This window comes from Palaemon carinicauda, chromosome 14 (assembly GCF_036898095.1).
Source record: "Palaemon carinicauda isolate YSFRI2023 chromosome 14, ASM3689809v2, whole genome shotgun sequence".
Lineage (NCBI taxonomy): Eukaryota > Metazoa > Arthropoda > Malacostraca > Decapoda > Palaemonidae > Palaemon > Palaemon carinicauda.
Window position 1 is genome coordinate 135,897,804 of NC_090738.1, and position 15,000 is coordinate 135,912,803.

The 15,000-nt window shown below is 38.0% G+C and overlaps 1 protein-coding gene across 5 annotated transcripts in view; it reads right to left on the minus strand.

Annotated features, from left to right (window-relative positions):
* Positions 1-15,000, minus strand: part of LOC137653789 (glutamate receptor ionotropic, kainate 2-like) — a 104,148-nt gene that overhangs the window by 37,344 nt on the left and 51,804 nt on the right. For 2 of the 5 annotated variants that reach the window (XM_068387438.1, XM_068387436.1), the window contains exons 8-13: positions 14,618-14,815; positions 13,968-14,081; positions 13,568-13,774; positions 12,797-12,881; positions 11,479-11,617; positions 1,319-1,456 (exon numbers count right to left, since the gene is read on the minus strand). In XM_068387438.1, the coding sequence (XP_068243539.1) occupies positions 1,319-1,456; positions 11,479-11,617; positions 12,797-12,881; positions 13,568-13,774; positions 13,968-14,081; positions 14,618-14,815 (881 nt within the window). Of the gene's footprint in view, positions 1-1,318; positions 1,457-6,963; positions 7,102-8,990; positions 9,129-11,478; positions 11,618-12,796; positions 12,882-13,567; positions 13,775-13,967; positions 14,082-14,617; positions 14,816-15,000 lie in introns of all 5 variants that reach the window. The other 3 variants (XM_068387437.1, XM_068387433.1, XM_068387435.1) reach the window with 2 other exon arrangements.

The window sequence follows — 15,000 nt, forward strand, 5'->3', positions numbered from 1 at the left end:
TCAGTTAAAGAAATCAAATTGATTCAGGAGAAAACCAAAAAAGACGAGAGACAGTGCAATGACCTCAAATGACAAATCATTTTAAGCTTTCAATGACAAAATCATACGGAAATTGCGTAATTACTTACCAGGTGTCATTACTGGTTAAATTACAGGTTAGGTTACAGGTTAAATTACAGGCAACTACATGCAGAGAAACAAAATACACTAACATACCAGTGGACTTTATCATGCGGTTAATTACACATTTTCTAAAATGTAATTTGCTTTGTGTAATTCGTTTCTTCTTGTTTTGTCAAAAGGAAAATATATATATGATAATATATATATACAAAAGTAAATGAAACCCACAATAATAAAATTCAAGAACCTTAAATAAAAGAGAAAAGCTTTTTTTTTAAATGGTTAAATGTTCCCTTACTGTAGGCGTTCTTTTCGTGATTTCGAACCATTGCTTTTTTATCCCTGTTTACTCTGCAAGCTGAGAAAGTCTACAAAGACGGTGCTAACTGCGAAACAGCCAGTGATATCAGATTAGCATTATGGAGCGTGTCCCTCAGTCACAGTGCAATGATGGAAATATAATTTAGTATGCGGTGTTTTACAGAAAACGGAGACTACGTGAACCTAGAAAGAAAACGGGCATGTGGTTACCTCCTCTCCGCTTTTAAAAGAAGAAAATGAAACTACATTATTATGAACTACAACTGCATGGCAAAGAAAATTGATAAGTCGGTTTCTGCCCCTAAAACTACAATGCTGTTAACTCTTGTTTATGGACCGACAAACTACCGATATGTATCATAACACAGTCTACGAGCTGCAAGTGGCAAAAATCTATGAGACAAAGAGAGAGAGAGACACGATCAGTAGATAGATAGACAGATAGATACATTACATCTGGCCTGGCCATATAGAATCTAAGAGATATGTGTAGAGAAATAGATAGATAGACTATATTAGGGTATAGAGGATCTATTAGGCAGAGGCAGATAGATATATAGGGTGTGTTTGGCTATATGGATTCTATGTGAAATAGAGACATGTCAGACAGTTAGATAGATGGAGAAGAGAAAGCTCATAGTATGGGTATAGAATTTGATAACAAGAGACAAGAAATAAGGAATAATAGGAAACTTGGCTATGTTTAGGCACAGAATATATTGTTTGTAAGAGAGGCAGACAGATAAACAGACAGATAGAGAGAGAAGATTCTATTCCTGGCACAGAATCTAAAAATGCTAATTTTACAGAGAGATGAAAAGAGAGAGAGAGAAAGATAGAGAAACTGGACTCGAGTCTCATCGTGTTGCCTTACTTGGGCGCGATATCTGAACCCTGCTGCATGAGAGAGCCAATGGTGAACCAGAATGCATTACTCAGACTGATGGTGTTCTCGAGTTCATCTGGATCCTCAATACAGGGATGCGGGTTGTCCCACTCATTTGGCGCTATCCTGCAACATACCCATGCCCAGCAGGTCAATATTGGTGGGAGGGGAAGGGAGGGATGTTTGGTAATGGACAGGGATGAAGGGGTAGTTTACTTCTGAAAGAGAGAATGTGCTGATGAAGCACTTTCTCTAGAGGGATAGAGGGAGAGTAAAGATGACTCCAGCAAGGGTCTTATAATTCACAGACGAAAATTCACTTCAGATTAAAATGATCGTACTCAAGTGCTGAATGTTAGCGCACATCCGAAAGGTTTACTCTCATTAGGCATAAGAATTTCAAGGCTTGGGCCTAGATAGCTTTGACAGTGAGGAAAGTTAAGGCAGTGGGCACAATCTAAGACTAGCGAAGACTGAAGAATTTGTAAGATTTTTGGGCTTTTGGTCTACATAGATATGATGAGCAGAGTATTTAACACTGGCTAAACCCCGAGATAAAGCTCTCATGTGAGAAATATTTTAATATAATTGAAAACATCAATATTTGTCCAAGTGCCCTCAAGCAGCCATAACTCTACAAAATAATCATAAAGATCTCACAACAGCCTTAATTCTATCATGATAGGGCTCAGTACGTAACCCAGGTTATTGATACATTACATAAAAATAAGATTATCAATAAGACTAAAGTGACAGAATCCTGATATACTTTTACCTGATCCATTTTCATTCTAGTATCACAGATGCAAAGCATGACTACTGAAAGCTATGAAATGATATTGAGAAAACTTGCACGACTAACATCTGAATATTAGAATAAACTATTCTTTACTGTGACACATAAAAGAATGTTATCTATTTACGTTACAATCTTCTTCGATATTTACGGGGTAATTCATTAACGATAAGTAAGCAAAAAACTGTACCAGTCACCCTTGTATGAATCTTTAATCTACTGTGAGGATTCTGATTTAGTAATTGCACCACCTAGTGAATCATAGGACCCTGAGGATACTGATTTAGTAAATGCAGCCCCTGGTGGGCAATAGGACCTTGAGGATACTTATCTATTAACTACACCACCTGGCGGACCATAGGACCCTAAGGATTCTGATTTAGTAATTACACCATCTTGTTAATCATAGGACCCGGAGGATACTGATTTAGTCATTGCACCACCTGGTGGACCATAGACCCTGAGGATTCTGATTTATTAATTCCACCACCTAGTGAATCATAGGACCCTGAGGATTAATTACACCATCTGGTGAATCATAGGACTCTAAGGATACTGATTTAGTAATTGCACCATCTGGTGAGAGATAGGACCCTGCCTCATTTCAAAGGAATATTAAATTCTTAAGAGGGAAAATTTTTATCCTAATTTTAAAAACTATGACTATCCTAAGATCTGTGAACTTACTAGGGGATGAGCACCTAAATCCTTTTGTATCATAGCAAGAAACTTAAAGGTATTAGGTTGGGTTGTACAGGGAACCCTGGAGATCAGAGGCACAGTCTGGATATGCAAAGCATACTGACTGATTATAAAATGTTATCGCTTTTTTATGCTATGAACGGAGAGTTTACAAATGGGGAACTGGGAGTAAACATGAACATAGGCAAACATTGTACAGGGGGTGACAGAATCAAAACAGAATGTTCCAACGATTCTCCAAGAATGGTTTTGCATAAAGTATTAGTAAAGAAAAAAGCATGAGACTGACGGGGATGGAAAATATCTGGAACTGCAGCTACTTAAAGAGAGTGTTTATCAAAGAGAATTAGACCTAATACCCAGGTCCATGTACTCCTTGAAAGCATTCTAGAATAAATCTGTAACCATTTGCGTCATGAGAGCAAACCTTGAATTTATTTTCTACTTGCTAAGATTTTTGCTATAAAGAATTTCCTATAACTTAGAGTTTATTCCTCTCCAGCACTTGGTGAAGATCATTTTCATCTTCATGATAAATTTTTACATGCATTGCAGGGATATGGCAACAATGAAGAGATACCAACTCGTTTGGATACAAAATGATAGCTGTTGGCTTAATGTGTATTTACTAAATACTTTTCAGAATGCTCACTGATTTGCTTCCATGACTATCTCATTCCAAAATCAAACTCAATACTGATAAATCCAACATAAGTAATATAAGAATATTCTTAATACATAAATCTGTCTATCTTGGGTAAAGTGTTACTAACTGGTAAAGCTCTCATTCACTAGAACACACCTTTACACCTTATATTGGGGCTAAGGAGCTGAGACTTGTAAAAGAAAGTAACAATTTCCCAGTTTTTGAGATACCAACCATTATAATGTCTTGAAGCCAATAAATAAGAAAAGAATTGTTCTAAGAATAAAATTGTTTTGCTAGAAAAACTGATCTATACATTGACTCTAGATTGGAGTAAACGTCTAGAAACAGAGAGCATTCTGGTAGTAAGTATGAGCCTCTGAAAGTTCCCTCTAGGCTGTAGATGAATCATTGAGCAAGCATACACATTCCCTACAGTATCTAAAGGAATGTAAGGGTTTGGAATTGTATCATCATCATTCCTAAATCTGGGCACCAGGGAACTCAAAAAGGGATGCCAGGGTAATGACAATTAAAACGAAATTATATAAAAAGGGAATAATTCATTTTGCCATTAACATCATCTACACATTGCAGGTAAAGTTCCGTTAAGTAACCCTACAAAATTAGCTCCCATGAAATAGTACAGGACACGTCTTAATCTAAATACGTAGATCTTAATGGCAATAGGAAAAGGAATTGGTAGAGAAAATAAAGAAATGTTACAGAATGAGACAAACTTTACAAAGATGTGGTTTCAGGTTAAATATAATGAAACGGGCAAAAGCTGTGTCCGTGACTTACGGCTCTGCCGAGTTCAATCAACGTGATTCGCAAAGGTATAGTAACTACACTAAGAAGATATTAGCCAGATTAAGTAAAGTCTTTAATTTCTGCAACCTTTAATCTTTGTTAGTTTGCCTCATATCAATTTAAAAAGATACATTCAGGAATTGGACTAAAATCAAAGAAAAAATTATGAGTTTCTGCAAGGGAAGACAATCAGTGATGGTTGATGTTTTGGCTATCCAATTCCTATCTGTTTGGGAACATTGGGAACAACCAAAACATCGCCATAGCAGAGTAGAGGTTCAACCAGTTTATTCTAAATTTAAAGAGTAAAATAATGTAACACATCTTTGGTAATCAACCAGTACTTGGAAAGTGTAAAGATATAATTCTGGATGGTAAACAATTGGCTGAAGGTCCACCCGCTAGGCGTAATACAAGGTTACTTCCATGGCCTTGCTTGAAGCACATGGAGAGAAACTTAAGGGTATAAGAACTGAATAAGTGCCTTGGAATAATGGACTAAAATCATCTGAAATACAAATAGATATAAAGTGTGTGTTCTAGGGGTAATCATAAATCAAAATTAACTCTTAAACCTTTGAATATTTATCACAGAAGAAGAGCAAACGGAATTAACCCTGCATATCTCAGTCCCTAGATTTACTATCAACAAGAGGGTAGCCTTCATGAGGTACGCTGCAAAATGATCCGATTGTGGAAGCTAGTAACGAGAAAGGGTGGATCAATTGAAGGACTGGGATTTTACCACCGACAAGAGGCTAGCCTTCATGAGGTGCACTACAAAATTATCAGATTATAGAAGCTGGCAATGGGAAAGGGTGGATCATCTGAAGGACTGGGATTTTACCACCGACAAGAGGCTAGCCTTCATGAGGTATGCTACAAAATTATCAGATTATAGAAGCTGGCAATGGGAAAGGGTGAATCAATGAAGGAATGGGATTTTACCACCGACAAGAGGCTAGCCTTCATGAGGTGCACTACAAAATTATCAGATTATGAAAGCTGGCATCGGGAAAGGGTGGATCAATGAAGGACTGGTATTTCACCACCGACAAGAGGCTAGCCTTCATGAGGTACACTGCAAAATGATTGGATTATGGAAGCTGGCTACGGGAAAGGTTGGATCAACTGATGGACTGGGATTTTACCACCGACAAGAAGGTAGTCTTCATGAGGTACGCTGCAAAATGATTGGATTATGGAAACTGGCATTGGGAAATGGTGGAACAACTGAATGACTTGGATTTTACCACCGACAAGAGGCTAGCCTTCATGAGGTATGCTACAAAATTATCAGATTATAGAAGCTGGCAATGGAAAAGGGTGGATCAACTGAAGGACTGGGATTTTACCACCGACAAGAGGCTAGCCTTCATGAGGTATGCTACAAAATTATCAGATTATAGAAGCTGGCAATGGGAAAGGGTGAATCAATGAAGGAATGGGATTTTACCACCGACAAGAGGCTAGCCTTCATGAGGTGCACTACAAAATTATCAGATTATGAAAGCTGGCATCGGGAAAGGGTGGATCAATGAAGGACTGGGATTTCACCACCGACAAGAGGCTAGCCTTCATGAGGTACACTGCAAAATGATTGGATTATGGAAGCTGGCTACGGGAAAGGTTGGATCAACTGATGGACTGGGATTTTACCACCGACAAGAAGGTAGTCTTCATGAGGTACGCTGCAAAATGATTGGATTATGGAAACTGGCATTGGGAAATGGTGGAACAACTGAATGACTTGGATTTTACCACCGACAAGAGGCTAGCCTTCATGAGGTATGCTACAAAATTATCAGATTATAGAAGCTGGCAATGGGAAAGGGTGGAACAGCTAAAGGACTTGGATTTTACCACCAACAAGAGGCTAGCCTTCATGAGGTGCACTACAAAATTATCAGATTATGAAAGCTGGCAATGGGAAAGGGTGGATCAATTGAAGGACTGGGATTTGGATGGTGATAATGCAAGATCCAAGGCGTAACATCGGTAAACCATCAGCTGTCAATTACAATTCCAGTCACATGTCCTGCAGCATTTTGGGTTACTCATGAACTTCTCAGTAGCAGGTCAAAAAGAGAAATTTGCCACATTTACTATAGTCACCGCGAAGATTCCAGGTAAAATAAGCCCCGCCCCCTGATGATGTCATAGCCAATCACGTTGTCTCTCACGTTAGCAGCGGTCATATACAACCCCCTTACAAATTTCAAACTATACTAACTTATAATGTGTTGTTTGCTGTTAATGCAGGAGACAACATGAATGGTTATAACGTTATCAGGGGATAGCTTATTTTGCCCAGAATCTCTGCGGTGACTATAATACGAACTCGAATTTATAGAAGCTTCCCTAGCTATCTCTAGAATATACGGATGAATGTCGTTGAAATAGAATTATGCCATCGGATGAATGTCGTTGAAATAGAATTATGCCGTCGGATGAATGTCGTTGAAATAGAATTATGCCATCGCAGTATTGCACCGGACCCACAAATAAAGATTAATTTGGAATTTCTCCACATGACAAAATCCTGCTCAAAACCGGGTATTAGGAAGATGTAAATAAGAGGTACACAACACTGATCATTGTAACAAGATCAGTAGAAAAGATAATGACAAATAACAGACTCATTTACGAAAATGTTATGCATTGTCAACTCCCTACCTAGGGGCTATATCGGCACCTTGACATAAAAATGTAGCAATTATAAACCAGAGGGAATTAATGAGGCTGAAGCAGTTTTCCAATTCTTCTGGTTCCTCTATACAGGGGTATGGATTGTCCCATTCATCAGGTGCAGCTCTGGTGGCAAAATAATAGCAAATATTTCATTCCTCGTTCCTTCGCCGTACGGATTCAGCGGGTTCCACATAATGGGAAGTCGCGATATTTTTTTTAGCTGGTCGCCAAAGTACTCATTCTAACTAGGAAATGTTTACAGTGGTTAGTTATTAGACATAAAACATCATGCATAGTATCTTACAACTACTGAGTAGCTTCAGGCTTGACTAACGATTGGTTAGGACAAGACACTACGTGAGAGAGGAACCTGAAGTTGAGTCCACAGTTAAGACACTGTAGACGCAAGTTCCTGCTCACAGAGTTTGTGTCCATTTTCCTGGTGAAGACGTTCTTCCCATTTCAAAGAAGCAGCTCCTCCAGTTTCATTTCTTTTTTTCTTTTTGTTCTTTGTTTAAACTATACTCCAACAAAAATATTCTTCACATGCATTTCGTTTACTAGAAACAAATCACCTCCCATTACAGTGAGTTGTTTATAAATCGTTTGTCTAGTTTACAGACACTTAGCAATGTTTCCTCTCTTACTTTGGGATTGCACATAAAGTTCAGAAACAGGTCTCTTCCTAAACTATTACAGATCCAGCTTTTTGTTATTATTACACATCTAATAGTCCACTGCTTCTTACTCAGTCTGTTGCAAAAGTATTAGCTTTTACACTAGGGTCTAAACATCTGTCAACTAAGAACTAAACAAAAAATATTTAAAACACTAAACTGCAACTAAAACTAGAAAAATTCTTTAAAGTGACAGCATAGTAAATCATAACAAGAAAAGGCATGAATAAACAGAAATCACCCTAAAATACAAATAATCTGAAAGAATAAAATAAAAAGATTAAAAAAAATTAAAATAACCTGCACACAATACCATGTTACTTTGTGGTTTTAGACCTCAGATTCCCAGGTGTCCATTTATCGATAGGGGATACGCGGAGATGTGAAAGTATATGATGTAATGAAATTTGAAGACTTTTAAGCAATGTAGCCTATCTTGGTCATAAGTTAGTACATAGAGATAACCCGTAGTTTAAATTGTCAACTGAAAGGTAAGATCTGAAACAATTTCTCATCTATTGTGGCTATGAGAGACGTACACTGCGTTACTCGCAAACTTTCCGGTCAATGTAACTAAACCAATTGCCTTAACCTCCCGGTTTTTTCAATTAACCTAGATTATCTGTAAGTAGCCTATTAATAAGTTTTGCGAAATATAATCTTTCTATTCAGTGATCTAGTACAGGGTTTCAAGAGGAAAAGTAAACTGCATCTTCAATGGACACCAGTGAATCTGTGCTGAGAGGCTTATATTTTAAGAAGGGAACTTATCCAGCTGTGTATGTCATATGAAATATAAATTGTTTCTAAACTGAAATCTTTGAAGCCATGTTTCTTTTGAATTACTAGTTTCCATACCGAAGAACTTTTTTTGCAACTTGAACAAGAATTTTCCGTGAACGACACACTATTTTTGTTGTCCATATATCAAATAAGCCTTATGCCAGCATGGGCTCTTTGTCCTTAAGGAGAATGTGGTGTTTCACAGTTATTCTAGAATGGAGATATAACTATTTGAATGACTAACACAGCTGAACGATCCCTCGCTGAACATGCTGATTTAAGTTTAAGAAATCGACCAAAAGCTCATCATAGATCTCAGCGCACTCCTTTCTTTCCTTTTCAACTTATGTAGGAATAGCAATAACAACCCTTACATTTTGGCCTACTGTTTTAAGGGCTATGCTTGTAATTCTGACAACTTTCAAGTAACTCGCAAATTTCCTCTGAGAGAAAACGGTACGCTGTTCTACGAGAGCTTGCGGAGGGCTTCCATCTTCATTAGATAAACACAGGTAAAGGAAATGTATTTTTGGCAGCCAGAACCCTGCCTACTTTGGTGCTATGTCGCCTCCCTGGCACAAGAACGTTCCGATAATAAACCACAGACAGTTGAGTAAAGTAAAGCTGTTCTCTAACTCTTCCGGTTCCTCGATGCACGGATAGGGGTTATCCCACTCCTCTGGCACCATCCTGTGTTAGATGTTAGGTTAACCCAAATTACCACAATTGAAAATATCAGTTTCTATAATATCTCAGTCTTTGGTCTTGTCTTGCTTTACTAACTGGAGGTCTACAGAACATTCGCTCCTTACAAACACTTGTCTTTCTTGATCTGTCATTCCATTTCCTAGTATTGCCTCTTTTTTTAGATCCATCATACCAATTGGTAACATAGTAAATCCAATCAAGTTTCTATATGTCCCTACTAAATCTAAAACCCATTAGTCCTGACATGAATCTATCTTTTTTGCAAGATTACAAAATGCTAATTCTAAATCTACATTAGCATCAGAGTTAAATAAAACAGCAGTCACTGCCACATTCATACTTCTCAACCAATTTGTGCCCGTACACCTAACTTCATTTAAGATATCTGTTATTATAACAACTTCTATGTTTTCTTTCATCTTCTGTACCAATTCCCAACCATGTATCCTTTGTACAGTTACTCAATCCAAGCTTGAAATCTTTAACTGTAAGACTAGAAATATCGTTTTAAATTCTTGAATACCAACCTATGGAATAATCTCAACCTTGTTCCATTATCCCTGATATCGTTACTTGAACAGAATGCTTCCGAATATTGCTCAATAATACAATCCCCTCAGAAAAATTGGGTTCTGCTGCCCTTTAGGATACCTTTTGTACAGCTTAGCTAAAATCCTTCTTCGGGGTCCTTTGTGATGCTATGACATTATTGCACTAATGTCTAAACAGGATACTTTTCTACCAATCCAACTGTGGGACTATTTCACTAAAGTACTTTCTACTATTTGACCCAATACCCACTAATAACATCTTAAGCCCTGTCCACACGATCGTGCATGCCCGACAGGCAAACAGTGATACCAGACCACAATAGTTCGTAAGAATGAAGGTTAATGTCTGAAGCGGGAAAACCACAGACAGGGATCTGGCATCATACAGTGTTGCCAGATCCCTGCCTTTAGTTTTCCCGCTTCTGACGTCATCAACCCTCATTTTCACTAACTATTGTGGCCTGGTATCACTGTTTGCCTATCGGACATGCTCGATCATGTGGACAGGGCTTTACTATCAATGTTCTATTCTGGCTTATTTGCACCAACACCCACTCTGACAAGATGCCTTTCAAGCTAATTTAGAAAACTAATCCTACTGTCACTATCATAGTAGCTGTCCACAGTCGTCTAATCATAGATCAGTCAAATAGTAACTGTCCCTATATCATTTTGCATTGCTGTCTTTTGCCTGCCAAGAATCTATCAAATGTGACTATCTAACTATTTTGTCCTGAATCACTATATTGGGCTGTCTACAGTCATTGTCTTTTGAATCTGTGTTGGATTTTATCAAAACAAATATTGACAGAGAATTGAAAAACGTTACTTACCCAAGACTCCATCACGATTGGAGAAAATAATGCCTTCGCCCACTTTAGGCTAGTAGCAAGGCCGTTCGAAAAATTTATCCAAATTCGCTTCACGAAATCAAGTCTGCTAAAAACAGCTTCAGGGAAATTATTACCAGAATCTTTATGTTTTCGTAACTGCTAATGATCTTTTTGATGATTTTATACTTAAAACTATCTGTAACTTACCCAGCCTCAAAAATAAACGCGCTACTTGCGACGAACCTTTCGCCTAATGTATATACTCTTACTTCTTATTGTAGTTGAATAGATATGACTTTAAATATGTTTTTTTTTTCTAGTGAACTTGCTTTACTTCAAAATATACAATATTGTAACCATCTCATACTGCAAGATGGTTCGTCTTGTTAACTTCACAAGGCAATTTTTAAACTGTGGAGCAGTTTCTCCATTTCATCCAAGATCAAAATCTATGAATAATCTAATTCTTAAGTTGCTAGAGCAAGATTTGATGCATCTATATATATGTGGAAAACCTATTTCCTTACCAATTTCTGCTCGATATCTGTTGAAAAATAAAGAAAAATGTAAATTCATCATAAAATTTTCAAAGGGTAAAATAGAAAGGCTCTCAATCCATGTAGCAATACTGCTAAGGACATTTCTCCCTTAGAAAAAGTCAGTGTAGACCTCTGCAGTGCTAGAAGAAAAATAAAAACATGTTAATAGATGTTTTGTACTCTTGTTATCAGAATCCTCTCATCCAGTTCCTTTATGGCAATCCTGAAAAAAATATACAAGTAACTACATTTGCAGACATCACAGCTTCACAGGTTTCTGCAGGGTAAAAATAGAACAATTAAATCTGCAAGAAGAAAGTGGTCCAGCTACTTCTGAAGATAGCTCAGCTATACAGCACGTATCTGACCAGGGAATCCCATGAATAATTTTCCAGAGGGAAAAGCTAACCTTGCCAAAATGAACAGAAGAACAGACACCCCAAGGTAAGCGGTGGCCATGTAGATCCAGACGTCTCCAGAGAAGGGTGAAGTGAACGAGAAGAGGTTCGGAGGCTTCTTTTGGGCCTTCTTGTAGATGATACTGATACCTGGAATGGGAGGAAAAACAGGCATGTCAAATAACTGGAACTGAACAGGTATTGATTAAGTCCCTGGAAAGGGACACTTCGCTTCTAGATTTTTACGTTGCTAAAATAGATATATTCGCTTTACGTTAGCGGTTCAAAATGACCCCTTCAGCCGTTGAAGGTATATCATTATTTTCCTTATTCCCTTATAATGCTTTATAAAATGCTCTTTTTTTATAGAATTCACATAAAGATTAATTAAATTCACAAGATCTAAAACATCTGCATTTGTAAATGACATATGAGATTGATTTTGAAAAAGGGTGTCCTAGCATTAAAGTTCTCTTACTTGTGTTGAACAGACTGACTTAAGTCTGCATAATCTTAAGATATATCATATTCATTATTCATTACTTCTCATATAGTTTATATATTCCTTATCTCCTTTCCTTATATATTACTTTAGCATTCAGCAATGAAAATCAAAATTAAGAAATTAATTACTCATATTGAACCAAAACATATAGTTTTTAGATACAGTCTAACACTGGATCATTCCCAAACAAGTTTAAAGTAACCACAACTTCCAAAATATTGATAGAAGAGAATTGAAATTGTATTGAAAATTAGTTCCATACTAAGGTGAATTTTTTCAGATCCTGCTTCATTATACTATATGGACATAAGTCGTGGTATGACAATGAAACAATATCCAACAGATTTAGTAGATTTGAGAACAAAGCCCTTAGAAGAATATTGGGAATTGAATGACAAGACAGGATTAGAATTGAAACTATAAGACAGATTACTCAAGTGCCATATGTGAATGAGATCATGGTGAGGGGTAGATGGAGATGGTATGGGCATGCTCTTCGCACTCCCCAATAGGCATTAGTTCACTAAACTTTCACTTGGACTACACAAGGCACTAGAAGATTTGGAAGACCCAGACCTACATGGCTGAGGACTACGAAGCGTGAAGTGGGAGATAATAAATGGAGACGTATTAATTTAAAAGCTCAAGACAGAGACGGCTGGCAAAATCTAACCAAGGCCCTTTGCGTCAATAGGCGTAGGAGGAGATGATGATGACGATGATGATGATGATACTATAATAAGGCAGAATATAATTCATATTATAGTTATTTGTTTGTGCTATTGCATTCAAGTGAAAGTTCTAAGCTAATTTACCACACTTACCTAAATTCATGAAAGGCATACTAAAATCAACAGCTTCCTCTCTCTCGTATGTGATGGTGAAATCAACAATACCAAGATCTGCTTTCTGTAAAAGAAATAGTGGAGTCAAAATACCAATAGCTAAACCTTAACTCCTACCTTCTGTTACAGTAAAACTTCCACAAACACTTAAGATTATATCAAAGCTATTAAAGGTTTAAAGGCCACCCATGATTGGCAGAGGCAAGGGGCAGTGGCAATACCCTATAGTCCATTTCTTTTATCGAGGCTGATTTGCACCGACTCGCAGCGGTGCCCTTTTAGCTCGGAAAATTTTCCTGATCGCTGATTGGTTAGAATTATCTCGTCCAACCAATCAGCGATCAGGAAACTTTTCCGAGCTAAAAGGGCACCGCTGCGAGTCAGTGCAAATCTGCATCGCTAAAAGAAATGGACTATAGTTAGTAGGACAATGCAATAGAGACTGATCAGAACCCAAGCTACCTTTCCACCCAAGCTAGAACCAGGGAGGGCAAGCCAATGGCTGCTGATGCCTCAGCAGGTAGCTCTATGGGCTCCCCTAAAACCCCCATTCTTAGATCACTAGGATGGTAAGGTTGCAGACACTACGAGAAACTATCGAGTTTGAGCAGGGCTCGAACCCTAATCTGGAGATCGCCAGGCATGGATGTTTCTGACAGGTCACCACAACACTAATTCCTGAACAAGAGAGAATATAAAACATTGCCAAGCTAAATACTGTAACCTACAGACCACAATGGAGTTACTCACGTGGTCCAAGAGTTCTCTGACGATGCCGTTCCATTCGCCAGTCGTTCTAGACTTGCTTCCATAGTTGCCATCAGCTACCACTTGGAAAGTGTAGTTGAACTTTCTTATTGTGGCGATCTTGTCAATCAGATCGATGCAAAAGCCTTCATAACGATCGTTTCCCTCCAGCTGCATTGAGGTCTCCTTCAGCATTGCATAAGGAGGTGTCTGAAAAGTACCATGTCTGTTAAGTGTGTCTCTGAGATAGTAGATTGTGCATTGTTTACACTCCAATTATTTGAAGCCTAACTAACCTAAGTTATTGAAACTCAGAGTATCAGAATTCCATCACAGCTGGAGGAAGCTCTGAGCATCTGAATTCTTGAGCTAAAAACATTAAGTATAAGGAAACTTCACTCACCAGAGCTATGGAAACTCTAAGGGTCTTGTTATGTAAGTTTGTCTCTACAGTCTCAACTGCCTCTGCCCAGGAGCGTGTGTAGTTGGCCCCTCCTACTTGGGTCCAGGTGCCCACCTGAAAAACAACAGAGTTAGACATTTTCTCTCACTCATAAAAAGAAAAATAATTTAAGGTAAAACTTGAAAACCAAAATGCTGTTGAGCTTGATGAGCCAGGTTAGTCAGTCTTTTCTGTCATTTCTAAAGTTATTGATCTTACAACTAGCCTAGCTTAACCTAACCTGATCTTACACCTAGCCAAACTTAACCTAACCTGATCTTACACTTAGCCTAACTAAACTTAACCTGACCTTACCTTTTTGAGACCTTCTTTGACATCCACTTTGACGATGTCAACTGGAAATCAGATCTGAAACCTTCAGTACCTAACCTGACCTTACGCCTTGCCTAACCTAACCTAACCTGAAACACCTAGCCTAACTTAACCTAACAGGATCTTACCTTTTTGAGGCCTTCTTTGACATCCACTCCGACGATGTCCAACTGGAAATCAGATCTGAAACCTTCAGTACATAACCTGATCTTACACCTAGCCTAACTTAACCTAACCTGATCTTACACCTAGCCTAACTTAACCTAACAGGATCTTACCTTTTTGAGACCTTCTTTGACATCCACTTCGACGATGTCCAACTGGAAATCAGATCTGAATCCTTCAGTGTTGAATTTGATGAGCCCAGTCAGTCCATCTAGTCTATCATAGTAGGGATATCTAGACATGTTGCTGTACGGGCTCGGGGGCCACGGACTCACAGGACGTGGATTGCCGCCATAAGGCCTGGGGCTGTACTGTTTTTATGGAGTAAAGGAAAGTGGACGTGTTGAAAGTTTCTGCTTTATAGGGGCGAATGAAAGATAGGATCATTCTGTAAATTGTTATTCCTTTAAGGAAATCTTAATATTTTACACTGAAAGTATGTGATATTACAATGAAAGTAAGTGATATTACAATGAAAGTGATATTACACTGTAAG